General features: G+C 42.0%; 1 protein-coding gene across 10 annotated transcripts in view; it reads right to left on the bottom strand.

Annotated features, from left to right (window-relative positions):
* TGFBR1 (transforming growth factor beta receptor 1) overlaps nt 1–16387 on the bottom strand; it is a 75365-nt gene extending 58978 nt beyond the window's left edge. For 8 of the 10 annotated variants that reach the window (XM_086416056.1, XM_086416057.1, XM_086416062.1 and 5 more), the window contains exon 1: nt 16040–16387. In XM_086416056.1, coding sequence (XP_086272182.1) covers nt 16040–16124 — 85 coding nt within the window. In that variant the 5' untranslated portion in view covers nt 16125–16387. The remainder of the gene's footprint in view (nt 1–16039) is intronic. The other 2 variants (XM_086416059.1, XM_086416060.1) reach the window with 2 other exon arrangements.
* Nucleotides 16388–20052: the final 3665 nt, after the last annotated feature.

The raw sequence follows: 20052 nt of genomic DNA, 5'->3' as shown, positions 1-20052 counted from the left end.
CAAAATGCTACAGTTTGGGGTGTGTGTATGTGTATGAACTGATAAGTTGATTCTAAAACTTATATGGAAAAACATCCCAAGAATGGCCAAAACAATCTTGAAAAACAATGCTTTTGGAAGACCTGCACTACTAGATATCCAGACCCATTATAACAGTACAATACTAAGACAATACAGTATTGGCACAATGGCAACCAGAACGATGAAATAGAATAGAGATTCCGGAAACAAACTCTCACATATAACTCTCACATACAACTACTTAATTTATAGTGAAGGTAACGACATAATGCACTAGGAAAAGGCAGGCATGACCAACAAATAGTGCTGGGTCAACTGGAGATACATATTTTTTCGATGGAAAAAAAAAAAAATCTCATACCAAAATCAACTCCCAACAGACTGCATCTCAATGCGAAAGGTAAAATAAGAAGCCCTTTAGATGAAAACACACAGAAAAACATTTTCAAGACATTGAATCCAGAAATATAATCAAATAGGATTCAAAAAGCACTCACCTTAAAGAAAAAAACCTGAAGCTGGACTCCATTAAAATACATTACAGCTCAACAAAAAGATCCCATACCCTCTGCCATGTTTCTATATTGCCTCTTTTTCTTCTGAAAGTGAGTTAGTTGCTCAGTTGTGTCAGACTCTTTGCAACCCTATGGACTGTAGCCCACCAGGATCCTCGGTCTATGGAATTCTCCAGGCAAGAATAACGGAGTGTGTTGCCATTCCCTTCTCCAGGGATCTTCCCGACCCAGGGATTGAACCTGGGTCTCCTGCATTGCAGGCAGATTCTTTACCACCTGAATCACCAGGAAAGCCATCAGGGAAGCCCAAATAAAAAATTTTCTTTTTTAGAGTTCTCAAATATTTATCTATTTTAATAACGTGTCTACAAAAACTAATTTGGAGTTTTATGTATCAAATCTGTTTTTCTTAATTTTTTTTCTAAATCCTTATTTTGTTTGTATTTACTTAGTCTCCAGATTGATTTTCAATCTTTTCACTTTCAAATTTTCCTTTGGGGATTCCTTTACTGACACTCCCACTAGGTTTGATAAACTCTTGTTCATTTCTAAATGGTTTGTAATTTACAACTCCAACAGATACATGATTGATTTGGGGTTTTTTTTTAGAGGGGTTGTTAATTTTTAATTTGAGTTTTCTTTGTAGATTTCCATATTATCAAATCATCAATTTCCTGGAAAACTGCAGAATTATTTTTACAAGATTATTAATGATTATGAAATTGGAATAATTATGTTATTAGTTATTCAAATACTGTTTTCTTAATCTACAAACAGTGAATTAATGTCTTTTTGCATTTTTAACAGTTCTGCTCTTATGTACTTGGACAATATTTTATTAGCTCATAAAGATTCATGACATTTGAAAGATGGTACCTCTATCAAAATAAAATCTTTTTTCTTCCCTTTAATGCTTTTGTTCAGTTCAGTCGCTCAGTCGTGTCTGACTCTTTGCAACCTCATGGACTGCAGCACACCAGAGTTCCCTGTCCATCACCAACCCCCAGAGCTTGCTCAAACTCCTGTCCATCAAGTTGGTGATGCCATCCAACCATCTCATCCTCTGTCATCCCCTTCTGCTGCTGCCTTCAATCCTTTTGAGCATTAGGGTCTTCTCCAGTGAGTCAGTTCTTTGCATCAGGTGGCCAAAGTATTGAAGTTTCAGCTTCAAAATCAGTCCTTCCAATGAATATTCAGGACTGATTTCCTTTAGGATGGACTGGTTGGATCTCCTTGCAGTCCAAGGGACTTTCAGGAATCTTCTCCAACACCACAGTTCAAAAGCATCAATTCTTCAGTGCTCAGCTTTCTTTATAGTCCAACTCTCACATCCATACATGACTACTAGAAAAACCATAGCTTTGACTAGATGGACCTTTGTCAGCAAAGTAATGTCTCTGCTTTTTAATATGCTGTCTAGGTTGGTCATAGCTCTTCTTCCAAGGAGCAAGCATCTTTTAATTTCATGGCTGCAGTCATCATCTGCAGTGATTTTGGAGCCCCAAAAAATAAAGTCTCTCACTGTTTCCCCATCTATTTGCCATGAAGTGATGGGACTGGATGCCGTGATCTTAGTTTTCTGAATGTTGCGCTTTAAGCCAACTTTTTCACTCTCCTCTTTCACTTTCATCAAGAGGCTCTTTAGTTCTTCACTTTCTGCCATAAGGGTGGTGTCATCTGCATATCTTTTGTAGCTTAAATTTTGTCAGGTACTAATCTTACCATATCTACTTTTTTTTTTTTTTTTGCACCAGATTTGCCTTTTTCTATTTCATTATTTCAACCTTTGATGTCATTTTAAGTGTCTCCTGGAAAGGTATGCTAGATTTGCAGACCTCTGTGTTTGTATAATTCTAATCTAATAATCTGTTTTCTTGAATTCAAACCTTTGTATTTACTAAACATTCATGAACTTACAACTGCCATATGTTTATCATTAACTTTGATTTTATTTTGATCAAAGTTGTATATGTATAAAGCTTAAGGTTGTCAAATAGTTCTACAAGACTGTTATCCACCTTCCCCCTCCCCCAGACAAAAGGTAACAATTCCCCAACACTCAACCCTTTCTATTTCCTGCTCCACAGAGATAATCACATTTTTTTTTTCTACTCTTAATTCAGTCTCTTGGTATTTAGTTTTATGTCATTCCCACCCCTTTGCAAAACAAAGGAAAAAACAACAGAATTTAGCCAAAAGAGGGATGATAAATACTTTAGAAATCTGAGACTTGGTGAACCACAATTTAATGTTCTTGTCTTCTCTTGTCTGAAATGTTCATCTCTCCTGTCAAATAAAATATCAAAGAAAGCAGTTCAATTCTAATTAGAGTCTCCTGGAGAAGGCAATGGCAAACCACTTCAGTACTCTTGCCTGGAAAATTCCATGGACAGAGGAGCCTGGTAGGCTGCAGTCCATAGGGTCGTGAAGAGTCCGACACGACTTCACTTTCACTTTTCACTTTCATGCATTGGAGAAGGAAATGGCAACCCACTCCAGTGTTCTTGCTTGGAGAATCCCAGGGACGGCGGAGCCTGGTGGGCTGTCTGTGGGGTCTCACAGAGTCGTACACGACTGAAGCGACTTACCAGCAGCAGCAAAGAAATATAGCTGGACCAAACCAAGCACAGACAGAAAAGTCCAGCCAAAATGGAGAGGCGTTTATTACGTGTATATTGTCATAATGTTTCTACCCTTCGGAATCTGTGGGCTTCAAGCAGCTAGCGCTGACTTCTTTTAGAGGAGTACTTACTCTTTTAAGACTAAATTATGTGTATTTAAAAACTGGAGCTTTGGGGATGCACTGTATTCAACCCAATAGCGTTTTCACACCTCAAAATTTAGAGTCCCAAGACTCAGCATTAGGAATACAGGTTTCAAATTGCTAGAAGCATTTTGGTTACTGAAGGACTCTAGTAGGGATTGGTTATTAAAAGGTAAGAGTCTGTTAAGGCTTGATGTTGCTTATCCTTTGGAGAATAGAAGACACAGCACAGAACTATGTTCTACAGAAGTATGCAGCATACAAAACGGTGGCAGAGTTATGATGCCTACACGCCAGTCAATAGTGCCTAGGCCCTAGCAGTGGTTTAAAATGGTTCATATTTAAGTATTCCCACTTGCTCCATGGGAATTTGGGATTCCCTGGTGGCTCAGACGGTAAAGCATCTGCCTGCAATGTGGGGGACCTGGGTTCAATCCCTGGGTCAGGAAGATCCCCTGGAGAAGGAAATGGCAGCCCACTCCAGTATTGCTGCCTGGAAAATCCCATGGACGGAGGAGCCTGGTAGGCTACAGTCAATGGGGTCGCACAGAGTCAGACACGACTCAGCGACTTCACTCACTCTATTTGCTCCATGAAAATTTTTTTCCTAGTTCCAGGATCTCGAAGCTAAATTAGATGCAAGAACCCAACTGTTTAGAGCAGCTATTTCCTTAGGGCACACCATCTGTTTGCAATGCACAGCTAATTCTGAGTCTGTTGACCCTTTAAGAGTATCCCCTGACTCCTAAAACCCAATTTATTAAAACTCCCTCCTTCCCCTTCTCCTACCATAAGGAAAGGGTAGGCTGCATCTAAAATCTAAGTGTTACATGAGAAATTTAAGTGTTATATGGGAAAGAGTGGAAAGGCCCGAACTAAAAGAATACTGATGAGGCCATGTTTGGGTTTTGTTTTGTTTTGTTTTGTTTTAAGGATAAGGTAGAAGAAATGATTGCAGTCTTGGGGAGAAAGATATATAAGAACAAATACTCAAGATTATAAACTAAAACAAGAAAGAAAAGAACAAAAGTTAAATTTACCATGCAAAGTGAGAAAGCGAAACAACAGAAAGAAGAAAAATAGAGGAAAGTCATACACAGTGCTAACTGTGCCAACTGGCTTGTTCGTTGGTGCGCACTTTCAAATCTGCAACGTTTGCAATTTAAGAAAGGAGGGAGAGTAAAGAAAGAAAAGAACAGGAATATGTGAGACAGACCTGTGGTTCTCACTCACTGAAGGATGTCAAGCAAAGGGCCTAGAATGTGCACGCCAGAGGAATCTGGTCCCCCGGTTGTTTTATTTCCTTTGGCTGTAGCAAGTACTGCTGATTTGTCTGTGTTCAGAGACACAGATATGTGGGGTGAGGAGATAATATAATTTTTTTTAGTCCCCCCCCAACATTATGAACATTTTCAAACATTCAGAAAAATTGACAGAAATGTGAACACCTCTATACTTACCATATAAATTCCATAACAACTATTTTGTTATATTAATTTTATCATTATTTATCCATCTATGCATCTATCTGTTAAGGGTCTGATTTGATAGTATTTAAAGAAATCTTCCCAGGTGGCTCAGTGGTAAAATATCTGCCTGCTAATGCAGGAGACACTGGAGACACAGGTTCAATACCTGGGTCAGGAAGACGAGTAGAAAATGGCAACCCACTCCAGTGTTCTTCCCTGGAAAATTCCATGGACAGAGGAGGAGTGTGGCAGGCTACAGTCCCTGGGGTCACAGAGGTGGACACAACTGAGCACGCACACCACACCAAAAAACCCTTCCACAAAGTTAGACATTAAAAAAAAAAAAATCATTCTCCCTAATGGAGGCTTGAGTCAGAAAAGGGATGCTAAATGAAACTGCAAGTGAGGAGGGAGCTGGATTCCTGTTCAGTCGTTAGCTGAATTATTATCCTGAAATCATTTTGCTTATCCTGAAATGCCACATAATGTCTGAGCTTCAGTTTCCTCACTTACAGAGTTAGACAAAATGATAATCATGGTCTCATGGTCCTTCTTTAGTCTAAAACTTCTACGATTCTATGAAAAACAATTTTCTTAATAATAACTATCATTTACTCCATGTTTTCTAAGTGCCAGGAGGCATGCTCCAAGCTTAGGAGTACAATCTCAGTTAATCTTCACAGGTTCCTTACAATTGCTGAGACACCACACTCATGAAAACGATCACCTGTTTTAGCAACATGCAGCCAGCCCGGCCTACTTCCACTGCACTTCCTCTCCTCGTGCTCAGTGCTCTCTGACCAGCATCAACTGTGCCTGGTTCTGTGGAACCAGCTGGAACTAGCAATCAGAAATTAGCTCTCCTCATTGAGAAACATGAGCAAACTCTAACCCCTGCTCTGTAATTTTTCTCCAAATGTGAAGTGAGATAAAATAGCTAAAACTACATTAACTTGTTTATTTTGGTAAAATAATTACATATAATTATGTTGAAGGAAATCTACAATACACAATCTTGGTGTTTTTATTTAAATCTGTTGTACACTGAATAACAAAATTTAAATGTCAGTTTTTCAATTGGAGCAAGTACTCAAATCAACAGCCATGTGCTAAACAAAGAGACTCAATTAGAGCACATTATGGTTTGGTTTGGGAATGAATACATCTAGGAAAAAAAAATAGCCCCATACACATATTGTGTGTGCGCGCACACACGTGCATGTGTATAAATGAAAAGCCACTGTTACTGCTTTTATCTCTATATTCCTCTTCAGGTTTAACTATCTCTTTCATGTTCAATGGTCCCAAATATGTATATTAGTCCTCATTTCCAGTTAAAAAAAAAAATTTGCTTTTTCCCATGGGAGCTATTTGTATTCCATATACTGAAAGATCTTACATGGGAGAAGTGTAACAGGACACCCGCTCAAGGTGTCCCAGAACTATAAATATACACTGTTATGTAATCAGTGAGGGTCACACCTAGGAAGTCTAGATGGAATGGTTATCCTAAGCAAGCGAACAAAAATAAGGAGGTTCAGCCCTCTTGGTTAAAACAAGGAAACACTGAAACAGGCCTAAGTAACTCAGCAACTGCAGAATAAGCAAGGAAAGTGGTCTTCTCAAGTCATGGAAACTGATAAACCCAAATTCTTCCCTTTTTTCCCAGTGCCTCTTACACAAAGCCCTTTTGGGCCTCCCTGGTGGCTCAGCTGGTAAAGAATCCGCCTGCAGCACAGGAGACTAGGTTTGATTCCTGGATTGGGCAGATCCCCTGGAGAAGGGAATAGCTACCCACTCCAGTATTCTGGCCTGGAGAATTCCATGGACTGTATATAGTCCATGGGGTCGTTAAGAGTCAGACACAACTGAGCGACTTTCACTTTCTTATACAAAGACTTCTATAATAGATTCTGCTAAAGAGCATGGAGAAACTGTTTTCTCCAGTGAAATAATCACGTCTCTAACCAAAAAATGCAACTTATGGTAAAATGTGTATCTTTTTTTTTTACATTTACATTTTTTACATTTTTACATGAATATTGAGGTTACTATACACCCAACACATGTAAGACCATGATCTCCAGGTAAGTGCAGTCTCTCCTAAAGGAAGTTATCATTCCTATAATTTATCACCCAGAAAGGAGGCAGCTCTTCAAACAAGAAACCCAAGCAAAGACACTCTGTGGACCCTGCTGTCTTGGGCCTGTAGGAAGAGCGGTAAATATCTGGCTCTGTTCATTTGGTGGCAGTACTCAGACTCTGTCTGCCAAACGGAGACAGGCCCAAAGATAAGGATCTGAAGACAAAGTCTTCATAAACCAGGATGAACAGTTTTATGTTGCTTTCCATCCATTATCCTCTAGCTTTTGGGAAAGCTTGATTTAAACATTCCAGTCTTAAATCAGTCCTTCCACTGGAATCGCCTGATAGGCTACAGCCCATGGGGTCGCTAAGAGTCGGACACGACTGAGCAACTTCACTTTCACTTTTCACTTTCATGCACTGGAGAAGGAAATGGCAACCCACTCCAGTGTTCTTGCCTGGAGAATCCCAGGGACAGGGGAGCCTGGTGGGCTGCCGTCTATGGGGTGGCACAGAGTCGGACACGACTGAAGTGACTTAGCAGCAGCAGCAGCAGCAGCAGCAGCAGCGTGTCCTTAAGAGTAGAGAAGAAAAATGGTAGCAGCAGCACTAAACTAAATGCTCCAGCATGTTAGAGAGGGAGGCTGAGAACAAGAGTCAGGGCTGCCAGATCCACGGAACTCTTACCACTTGAAGCTACTCCCTACTTTGCACTCTTCATATTTGGGAGCACTTTTATTAATGAAGGTGGCAGCCTCCTCATGTGTTCTCAACTATAGGCAATGAGGTCTATGTAAGCTCTCAGGTTCCCGTATGGCCCTCACGGCTAGAAAACTCAAAGCTAATTATTAGCTCTACTCCTAACACTTTCCTCAGGTGAAAAAGTTATGGTTAATTGTTCTCCTTATTTTCCCCTTTTACTTACTGGTTCTTATCTTTTTGATCACTAGCTTTGGTCTTACTGAATGTATTTTTATTTCAAGCTTCCTAAATCCTTTTATGGAAAATGGCCAGAGGACAAGCCAAGCACTGAATCAATTTTTCCCAAACAGTAAGCTACAAAAGGTGCTCATCTTGAAGTCATGAATGCTAGGGAAGTGGAGAGCCTGTACGCTGGCTAAAAACAGCACGGAAGCCTGGACTATAACTCTAAGTACAGAGTTCTGGAGTAGAAAAAGAGCTTGGATATAATCAATTCCATCCTCTCACATAATGCAAGAAATGTTTTCTACAACTTCTGGACAGGAGGTTTTCTCTGCCTACCACCTCTGCCTGAACATTTCCAGTGACAGGGAACGTAGTACCTTGTAATGTTTCACTTTATGACTGCTCCCCATTGATATAATGTCTTTTCTTATACTGAGTGAAATCTGCTTCTCCGTCTACCAGTTAATCATAACTCTTCATTACAGAGACATATATTTCCTCTTCCAAAAGACATTCCTCCACTTATCTAAATGTATAATAAGTCTCATTTATTGAATATTTATCAGTATCAGGCTATCTGCCAGGTACTCTAAATATGGACCTGCAACCCAGGAGAACAATATAACATGAACTGAGCAAGGCTCCAGATCTAAGCTAGGAATTCAGGGTCAAAATACTTAAGGTGGTTTGGGGGGCATAAGAATCCACAAGAATGAGATGGAAGGCAAATGCTGATATCACTTCTCTCCCTAAGGTGCTCTCCCATTCCAACCATTTTTCAGTCTTTTATGGATTCCACCTACTGAACCATTTCACTTACCTATCCTATTTTCACCTCAAACTCAACATGCTCAAACCAGAATTCACTTCTCTTCAATCTTTCTCTCACCAAATTCCTTACTAGTTAAAGGAATTATCTAGATATAAAAACCCCTGGAATCACTTGTTTTTATATCATAGAGTCCTTCTAAAAACCAGTACTCCACCTTTTTACAATTAAGAGCTACTTCCTTAAATATTCAATAAATATTTACTGAGTGTCTATGATGCACCAGGCACTTTCTTTGCACTCGAGATAAACTGATGAACAAACCAAAAATAGCCACTTTCATGAAGCTTATATCCTAGTAGTTAGAAGGAAACAATAAACACAGTAAATTAGTAAGTATGATACATAAACAGTATTTTAGAAGGCAGTGTAAAAAAAAGAAAAAGAAAAGATAACGGCAGTTACGAAGTGTGGTCAGGGTTAGCCTCTTTGGGAAAAAGGTGACATGTGATCAAAAACATAGAAGAGGCGAGGGAGGAAGCCACACAGATACATGAGGGACAGTCATGCAAATGCCCTACTACCCACTCCTCCTATTTCTTTGAAATGTCACAAAGCCATTCCCAAGGTCATCATACCTACTCCAAAACTCCTAGGTAGCCACCCTGCTCCATTTCCTCTTTGGTATAATTAGACATTCTTTTTCCACATTAAATTATTAAAACCATCCACCTGATTTTCAAGGCTCATAATTCTCTTGAGCCTACCCATAATGTAAACATCATAAATTTCCATTCCTCCCCTTAAATTCTTGAAATTCAGCAGGCTCCTTCTTCACTCACATCATCTTCCCCTACCCAGGAGTGCTTTCCCTCTGCCCCTCAGCCTGTCTAAACCGTCCCTGTCCTGAAAGGCCCGAGATCAAGTCCTATAACCTCTATAAAGCAGTCCCTGAAGTTCTATTACCGAATCTGGATTCATCATTATTACCCCAGCATCATACTCCTTGAAAGCAAGTGTGCCTCTTTTTCTGTATTTCCACTGTGTTGACCATTACTAAATATGTGCTTATTTTAAATGAGCTATTTCTTTTTCAAGTCAAAGTTCTGCCATCTTAAAAACATATTTATTAGTTTTGATAAACTACTAAAATGGAATGATTAAAGAATGTTTATATTATACAAAAAATGTATGGAGGGGGAAGAATAAGCCAAATGTTAATGATGGACAATGATAGCTTTTTTGTTTTCTCTGACTCAAATTTTCAGGTCTGTGCCTATGTTAATTTGAGAAGCATAAGAGTTTGCTATGAATATAAATAAATCAACACAAATAGTGAGTGATCAATTATCACTAGACTCACTGGAGAAATTAAAATTATCTATGTCAAAGACTGCAAGATCTGAGTAACCTGTAGTTTCAAAGAGGCGAACTGCAATAAAGACCAGGGAATCCCATAATAAAGACAAAGTGAAGCAAATTCTCATGGTTTAAAAAAAAAAAATCCTTCCTGACACAGTGACCGTAACAAGGTATTTACTGTATATGAAAGCAGCAAGAGTCCACACTCTGAAAAGCTCAAATACAGGCTTCATTCATTAACACCATGACCTCAGTTTCCTGGTCTGTAAAATGGAAACACAGAAGCTCTATTTACCAACATTCATCAATACAAACTAAGTTCCAATCTGAGCAAAATGCAGACAACTCTGCCTACTCAAGCAGATGGAGTTAATGGTAATTAATGCACAATCATTTGAGTCTCAGTGGTTGGATTACTGTTAATCATTATCTGTTCCTTGTGAAGGGTCTTCCTTTTACAAATGTGTTTATGATTAAAATATGAATGACAAATGTTAACATCTTTGAAAAATATTTAAGAGAACTGAAAAGAATCCTGGCTTAAAACCAATGTCATCAAAATCTACAGTTATCTCCGGAACACTGGTCACTGGACTTGGGAACAAATGGACTTAAAAAGACTCTTCTGGAAATTAACTGGTACATAGTAAGTTTTTGTACTATTATATAGCTATCATCTATGGCTGGTTATGTGAATTAAATGAGACAAGGCAGGTAGAATTCCTGGCACATTCTTAAAATATGTTCCTTTCAGATTGATAAGATGATGCAAGGCCCACTAAACCTTTGAGAAATGTCAAAGCAACCTGTTTGTATATCCTGTAAGTCATAATTTAATTTATAAATCATTCTTTATAATGTTTATTGCTCTCAGATTGCCAAACTGAGAAAGCAGCTTTCAAAAGGCCAGATATGATCTATAAAACTGGACCCATAAAACCAATCAGGCTTACTCCTCTAGCATTTGAGAAAGTTTCTAAGGCAAAAAGCCTAGAAGTCAATCAATCCTAAGTTCATACCAGAAAAAGGTAACCGTAAGAAACCTACTTGCACTATCTGGACTGAAACTGTACAGCTAAACCTGGATCTAATTCAGAGTAGCAGCAAATCTTAATATTTATGGAGACTCTTGGATTTGATACTGAGAAAATTACATTAAGAAAGGCATTAAATGTTACCTTAAGTATTGTAGTTAGGCTGGGTCAAGACCTACATTTTTAGAAGATCCCAAAAGTTTTCTTGAGCCAGTTTTATGGGACAAGGCACGAAAATTTCTAAGAAACATGCCAGTATCTGCCCTCGATTTCCAGAACCAGGAAGCAAAGATGTGACCCAATCACATGATATCAAACCACAGTCTGTCTGTTCAGAGAAAGTTGCATTATGCAATCCATGACCAAGAAAGAACAGCAAAAGGCATGAGGTTTTTTGACATGTGCAGAGGATTCTGTGGTTTGAAAAGACATGTTCTCACATCAAAAGGGCAATCCACTGGATACTGGCATTTTCAAAACCCACTTCATTAGACATGAACATATCTGATACAATACAGCACTACTATAAGAATGGTACTGAGTTCAGGTAATTGTTCCCATTAGGCCTAGGAGCTTTCATCTAAAGTCTTCACAGGAGCAGCCTTCCCCACAAGAAAATTGGTTTCCCTTTTGATTATTTTTAACATATCAGTTCCCCATTTAATTTCAACAACAAAGTAGATCCTGGCGTTTCAGTGGTTAAAACTCTGCACTTCCACTGCAGGGGCACGGGTTTAATCCCTGGTCAGGGAACTAAGATGCTGCAGGCCAAGTGGAAAAAAAAACAAAATAAAAATAAAACATATTTACAATGTATTACCCATTAAAAAATGTTTTGTTTTTTTTTTTTAAAAAAGAGTTCATCTAAAATTCTAAACCTAACCACCATGTACTACAAGGCCTATACCCCACTTCAATTAACCCAAAATTTCTTCCAAATTAGTAAGTCTACATTTCTCAATCAACAAACACTACACCAGGTCCTCTTTTTATTTTTTTCCAGCAGTATAAAAAAGATACTGACATTCTCTTGAGGACTTTATAACCTATAATTATTCCCCCTCTCTCCCACTTTCAGAATTCACTTTTCTTAAGCTCTGTGAAATTCAAGGTAACTTCACTTAGGAAAGTACTTCATTAACTCTGTTCCTCCCTGATCCAAGTCCTTCACATCTTAAAGTGCCATATAGGACACAAGATCCAGGATCAGAAAAATCAAAATTCCTGTTCTGGTTCTTCCCTATCCTGAAAAATTCACCTAACCCATGTTTTTCCATCTGTAAAGTGAATGACTTATGACTTTCAACATTCGAATGCCTAGCCCTAGTGGGTATCCTATTACATTATTCTCTCTTATTCCACTTATATTTCATTTCTGCTTCAATCACATATTAGAGAATTTTTAGAATTGGGGAATAAATAACAGTGGTTAATATATCGAAACCCCACATTTTAGAATAAGAAAATTATAAATATAGAGTAATTTGCCAGCCAGACAATAAAAGCTTTTGCTTCCTGCCCTAGGGGAGTTGGGGGACACAGTTTACAAAGACACAGTTTAACACTAATCACATCCCCCACTCTGCCTCAATGAATTCCAGCTACCCTTCAAAGTCAGTTTAAGTCCTGAAGTGTCCAGGAAGTCTCCCTCCCCCAGTCACTTCAGCCTAGACTACTCACTTCCCTCTTTGAATACTGATGCCTCTCTGCAGGGGTGATATTAAAAGTATTAACAACTAGCACCACAGTGGGATCAACCAATCAGAAAGGATGTCTGACCAATCAAAACACAGGTGGCCCAGTGGGAATTTCTGGCTGAACATCAGCCCTCCTATTAATAACAATACAAAACAGCAACCTCAAACTCTAATACCATTTTCTCATTCAATCTCCACAATCTCAAACTAGGCAAAGTAGGTATCATCCCCGTTTTCTGCATAACTAGAAGTTACATGACTTTTCTGATTATACACAGAATTCGCAATACTGTATAAACTGTACTTACATATAACAGTATAATTACTAAAGGAATACTCTAGTCAAATAGAATTCATTTAATCAACAAGTACTTAAATGGAACAGAATATAAAATATAGCGTTAGGTTCTAAGACCAAAAGGAAATTAAATGCATGACCCCTGCCCTCTGGGTACTTATAACATGTTCAAGAGAATATTTAAGTGACAGTGTAAGGTGGTAGAAACAGAAACACAAAGTGTAAGTTCTATGCAGTTCAGGCAAATAGTTCACAAACTAAACCAGTATAGGAAGTCAGGACTAAAAACTTCTCACACTCCCAAAAGGGGCAAAATTAAATATGTAGTAAAAAGGCTGAAAAGTCAGGAGTGGGTGGGAAAACAGAAAACACTGGAATCGAGGGTTTGCAGTAGCAGGATGCGAGGTCTCTAGCTGGATACAGAAATGGCCCTAATCGTAAACCTCAAGTTACTGCTCTAAGCACTGAATACAAATGGGAAATCTTGTAACCCCCTTGTGGGGATGGCTGAAGGTTAGCTTGGCAGCAGCCTACAGAAGAGCCTAGGTGAGAGAAACTCTGGAAAGCAAATGGATTTGAGGGATAATAGGCAGGACTAAACCTGATAGCTGCATATGAAGAAAGGAAGATACATTCAAGAGGCATTAATGTAAAGAATAGTTGGGCTTGGGCATGTTTTCCAAGAAAAAGTTACAAAATGACAGGAAGCTAAAGCATTCTCACATGGGAAATCTATGTAAACATAATGGTACTAAACTATGTACCAAGGACAAGGGACCAATTTCCCCAAAGAAATCTATGTTGGACAGAGCAGAAGGTGGGCAGAAAAATATAAAACTGATACCCAGACAATAAGGAACAACTGCAGACTCTTAAAAATGAAGGTCAAATTATTTAAAGAAAAAAAAAAAACAAAAAACTGTGTATTTATTTGGCTGCACTGGGTCTTAGCTGCAGCACATGGGATCTAGCTCCCTGACCAGGGATCAAACCCCAGACCCCTGCATTGGGAGTTCGGCGTCCCAGCCACTGGACCACCAGGGAAGTCCCTCAATTTATAAATTTTAAAAAGCATTTGAGCTTCTTCAGAAGGTATGAAAGGATGAATGGAAACATCAACATAACCTAGGAGAGCAGGCAGACCAGCTGAGGTAGTCTAGACTTAAGGATAATAGCGCCTGGATCAGCTTTGTATTGTATGCATGCCAGTGTAGTCTGTAAGCTCCTCCAGGGCATGAACTGGGCAATGCTTTGTGTATACAGTAAGCTCAATTCTGTTATTTGAATACATGAACACTTTCTGTGCTAAGCTAAGTGGAAAAGAGTGAACTATGCTATTTGAGTTAATTAGTGGTGTGGAAATGTTACTTATGCTTGATGCATAATTATACTGATTCTCCTACCTATCCACATATCTCTCTTGCCCCTCTTCTCAGGCAATGTCAAAAATGCACTGTTTCCTCAAAGGTAGGCCTAGCCTAAAGGGACTATAAGAGTGTACTCGAAGGGAATTTCCTGGCAGTCCAGTGGTTAGGACTCCACGCTTCTACTGCAGGGGGAACCAAGATCCTGCATGTCATGCAGTGTGGCCAAAAAAAAAAAAAAAAAGTACTTGGAGTCAGAAAGAAGCCAAATTGTTTTTCTAATTTTGAGTACAAAAATCTAAAAATGAATATGGGCAATGCCAGACAGGTATATATATATTAAAGTGCATAGGTTTTGGAAACCCTGAAACCTTTGCTGCAAATCCTAAATCCAGCTTTTAGCAATTGAGTACTTATCCTCTCCACACCTGTTTTCTCTTCTGTAAAATGGAGCAAACGCCACCAGCCCTTAGGGTTTAGTTGTGAGGATCAGATAATGTACTTTGGTGTACTTTATGCATCTGTATCATAATAAGCTCTTAAAAGACAATAGCTATTAATAATAACTGGCACCCTAAGTCTTGAAATGTTTTTAAAACATTCTGTGTTCAATTAGAGAAATAAAAATGTATTCACTTTATTTTAGTTGCTTTCACTAAGGCCCTGCGTTTCAGTTTCTAGTAGTACAGTTAGAATGCTAACAAAGTTTTTCACTCCCCCTTCCATTGGGTAGGTGATGACCACATACCCCATCCTGATTTAATATTTTGGAAAACGTAACAAATACTGTCCCTCGAAAACCAGCTACGCAGACAACCGATTCAAACTACTGTCACTCAAGAAATGGAATCTCTCTACCGATGTTCCTTCGAGGAAATAAAAGCATTTGATCAATTCAGAGTCATTTCCATTCAAACATTCCAAACCCTGCAGACTGAGCAAACGTTCAAGTTTCTACTACCAAAACAATCCGCAGCCTTCTGGTGAGTGGATTTCACTTCAGCGTTCCCCAGACGCACGAAAGAAGAAACATTCCACACATCTTAGTGCCTCCTTGTCCTCACACAAAGCTTCGCAGCAGCTCCTCTTCCAAAGCCACCCCCGGCTGGAGAAGCAGCCCCACTCGGCGGGGTCAAGCCGATGTCAAAGGCCAAGAAGGCCTCGCTGACCCCGAGGGTCTCTGCCACACACATTCCCTCCCACTGCTGGGGGAGGCCTGGAGGCTCAGAGCGCACATCCCGCCCTGGAAGCTTCCTCCGACCCCCTAACCCCGCCCGGGCCCCCGGAGCCTGGAGGACCAACTCGCTCGGGGTGCGGTGCCTGGGACAACGCCACGCAGCGCCTCGCGGGAACCGGGGAGCAGCCCCAACTCTGCCGGTTTCGGCCAGCCTCAAACCCTCCGCCCCTCGGCCCGTGCCCACTCGCTCCCCAGAGGGCAGCCCCGGACCCCGGACGGCTTCGCCCGACGCCACCTCCCCGCGAAGAGCCAGCAGCCGCGGCGGCTGAGGGCTACCGGGCACGTTCACCCGCGCTCGGATCCACGCCTCTGTCCCGCCTCCGCTGCCCGCCCGCGGCTCGCGAGGCGGCGGCCAGACCAGGAAAACCCGGCCCGGGTGCCGCCACCTGCGCCCCCGGCCCCGCGCCATGTTTGAGAAAGAGAAGGAGTGAGCCAGAGGCCGGGCCCGGCCCGCGCGCCCCGAAGCTTCCCGCCAGCCCTGCCGCGCCGCTACTCACGCGTTGCCTCCGGGACCAGCGTGGCCGCCGCCGCCAGCATGAGGAGGAACAGCCGGGGACGCGGAGTAGCGGCCGCTGCCTCCATAGTCCCGCCGCCACTGCCTGTGGCCCGGCCCGGCCCGGCCGCCGCCTTGCCTCAACAAGCCTCGCCTCGCCCCACCTCCCCTGCCGCGGCGGCGGCCTCGCTTCGGCCCTTTGTAACTGCTTGGGGGCTGCCAGTCCATTGGCTGCAGGGCTCCCGCCGGCCCCGCCTCCCCGCCGTCTGCGAACTGCCGAGCGGGACCCAACCCGAAACCCCGCCCACGGGCCCGCTGGGATGCCAATCCGGAGCCGCAGGCTCCGGGCTACTGGCCACGCCCCCAGACTCCCCCGGGGCTGAAGAGACAGACCCCTGCCCCAGTCGGAGCCGCTGGGAGCTAAAGGCCGGGTGGGGGCAGGGTCTAGCGAGCCTGGCACAGCCTTACCTCCAGCCACAGAGGGCGAGGGCTAGACGATGGGTGTGTCTGGGTGTGAGTCGGTTTCGGAAAAAGGCTGTGGCAGCTCGAAGCTCTATTCTTCTAGCCTTTTTTCTTCTCATTTAAGATCTGGTACTGAGCCTGACCCCAATTTACAGTCCTGCACCGTCAATCCCCCACACATTCACCCACATCCTTAGTATCATCGGGCAGGCTTCAACTTCCCCTCTCCAGATCCACGCCTCAACTTTCAACACCATCCCCCCACCCCAAGATCCTACCTCAGCTTTTCAGATACGACCCAGTCTCCTGTTTTCCTCCCACTGTCATTGTCCACCCCCAAACCTAGATTACCCTCACCCCGCAAAAAAAAAAGAAAAATCTAAAGAAAGTCCCCAAATCCTGGCGTCAGGTCCCCGCCTCAGACACAGATCCGGAGCTCAGACACACCCCCGAATTGACTCCCGCCCCTCTCCGGAACTCGGAGCTGAGCCAGACAGGACTCCAAACCACACTCCTTTCCCCTTCTCCCTTCCTGATCCAGGTGAGAAAGGGAAGGTTCCCACCCCCATCCCCCAAGGAGAGGGATTTCCTCTTCTTAGCAGGCAGCACCCCGAGAGCGGAGGAGGAGCAGTCATTACTTTGAGCTGCCTCTGACACGCCTGCACAATAATTCTGAGGTGTCACTAGAAACCTAAATAAACTCAGCTACGTTTTCATTCTGAATTCCTAATTTACTGTGAGACGCTCCACCCACCTTTCCTCTGGGACGCCAAAATGAGCTCCAGATTTGTAATTCTTCCTGTCAGACTAGTCCTCTCTTCAGACACAAACACAGCCGAGGAGGCTGTTACATAGAACAGAGAACATTTTTCCACAGAACCTTTCAGGGAGAAAATTTTATTTTCTGTGTGATTCGAACCTGGAATTAAATAAACCTTGGTAGCAGGAATCAGAACCAGCCTCTACTATCGATTTGTAAATTGGTTTAGGGCTACCGGGGTGAGCATTTTACAAGCCTGTGAAGACCTCCCTCCTGAGTAGTAAAGGGGCAGGGTGGGGGTGTTGGAACTGAGATCTGAGATGGGCACTATTCCCCTTCTGGCTTGAACACCTATTTGAGCAAGCCAGTTAACCTTTCTGAGCCTCCATTTTGTCATCTATAAAATGGAAATAATATCTATCTCTCAAGTTTTAGTGAGAGACTATGTTAAGACTTGGGGGCTCCCCTTCTTCCCTCTGAAATTCTGCTGATACACTCTCTGTCTGGACCCCTCACCTGCTCCTCTCCTCTGGGCAAGTAAGAAGCTGGTATTTGGAGAAGGAAATGGCAACCCACTCCAGTGTTCTTGCCTGGAGAATCCCAGGGATGGGGGAGTCTGCTGGGCTGCCGTCTCTGGGGTCGCACAGAGTCGGACACGACTGAAGCGACTTAGCAAGCATACATACACCAGACCACCTAACCAGGGAGGTAGCTACTGTTGGAACCAAGGTCACAGCCTGCTCTCTGGGGCTGCCTGAGATCACCAGCAAGAAGCTTTGTTCTTAGCTCCCTGCAGCAGGCAGGCGAAGCCCAGAGAGCCTGTTCTGCCAGGGTCCAGCCCCAATCTGCTTTCTCAGTTCTGGCTTCTTCAATGGAGACTGGGTGGGTCAATCAGGACTTTGTGACACCTGCAGTCTCTAGACTTCTTTTTTTGCTGCTCTACTTTCAATATCTTACTTAAGATAAACACTCAAGAGATATTTACTGTGTGAATGAATGAATGATTTATCTCAGACAAGCGATTGTTTTTCTCTCATCATTGTTTTTCATCTCTAAAATGGAAATATAAGAATTCACCTTCCCCATTTATAAATAAAACGGATCAAATCACATGTCTTAGGCCCCTTAAATGACGTAATGTGTCTGAACAGTGTCTGGAACATAGTAAATATTTAGTAATGTCATTTCCTTTGCCCATCCTATTCCAGCTCTGTGTGATTCTAATCAGCATTCACGTTCATAGTAATCCACGCTTTTGCCTTGCAGAGCCTCAGTTAATCAGTGTTGGGATATCTTCTGTGACACACTTCCAGGCCCTTCACATTTTCCATGGAATTGAGTGTGTTTATTAGGAAACTGAGGAACAAGAAGGAGAAACAGACTATTTTTAAATTTTGTTTTCCTGATATGTGGAGGAAATTTCCATGAGCCACAGATCCATAAATAAACTACATTAGAATGGAATGATAAATTATAAGTTTATAACCATGGTTCTCAAATTTAAAATGTCTCCAAATTACCAGGGGAGCCTTTTAAAATGCAGATTCCTGGTTTCAGTTCTGCTCCAGTTCATCTGAAGGAGGTCCAGGAGTCTGCATTTGTAATAAAAACCCCCAGGGGATTTAGCTGCCGGTGTCACCAGGTCACGCTTTAAAAGACACTTGGTTTAGGAAATGTGACCTTAAAATTCAATTTGAAAAATGCATGTGCTTATTTCACCTTTTGAAATAGGGTGGGCAATGGAAGGAAGGCTCTGCTGAAACTCTGGCTCTGCCATTTCCTAGGTGTAGGATCTGTGCATTCTACCCGATCTCTCTGAGATTTTACATCACCCTGGTGTGAAATGAGATAATGACACTGACTCATATATTTGCTCTAAGGTCTAAATGTGTTCTTGCACATGAAGCATCTATGATGTGACTTCCCTTCACAGTGTCTACAGGCCCTCAAAAAGAAATACAGATTGTTCCCTCCAGCGTTGTGATTTAAAGGGGAAGAAAGTGAGGACCAGTCCTCCAGCAAGTCTCCTCCAGAGCTAAGACTTAGAGATTCCCACTCTAGTCCCTACACGGTACTGTCTCTCCATCTGTATGCGGAGTACATTGCTTGCTTTGCTTTTCATCATTCTTCATGTAAGATGTTTTCTCTCAAGTAGAGAGCAGAGACTGCTAGTTGCCTAATCTACATCCATTCCCACATTCACTTTATAACAGAATCCTCATTTCCTTTGGCAAAGCAGTTCACCTAACTAAAAATTTCCCAGGCTTGGCACCTAGATATGGTCATGTGACAGATTTCTGGCCAAAGAAATATAATCAGAAGTCTACCAAGTAGAGCTTCTGGGAAAGATGTTGTTTTCCTCATAAAGAAGAGACAGACATACCACATTCTCATCCTCTTTCTGCCTGGAACACAGTTGCAATACCTAGAAGTGCAGCAGCCATCTTGTGAACATCAGGATGATGGCCATGACTAGGAATAACGAAGAGGAAAATAAAAGACAGTCTGGGTCCTTGATAAATTCCTTAAGCAACTGTACCAACTCTGAAATTAGAAAAATAAACATCTTTTTTAAAACTCTAGAACACTTCAGTTCTCAGTTCAGTTCAGTCACTCAGTCACGTCCGACTCTTTGCAACCCCATGAATTGCAGCACACCAGGCCTCCCTGTCCATCACCAGCTCCCGGAGTTCACTGAGACTCACATCCATTGAGTCAGTGATGCCATCCAGCCATCTCATCCTCTGTTGTCCCCTTCTCCTCCTGCCCCCAATCCCTCCCAGCATCAGAGTCTT

Source organism: Bos grunniens, chromosome 8 (genome assembly GCF_055505025.1).
Source record: "Bos grunniens cultivar Pamir isolate PY7600 chromosome 8, Bosgru_T2T1.0, whole genome shotgun sequence".
Lineage (NCBI taxonomy): Eukaryota > Metazoa > Chordata > Mammalia > Artiodactyla > Bovidae > Bos > Bos grunniens.
The sequence above is the reverse complement of the archived record's forward strand: the minus strand, read 5'-3'. Positions and strand labels throughout refer to the sequence as shown.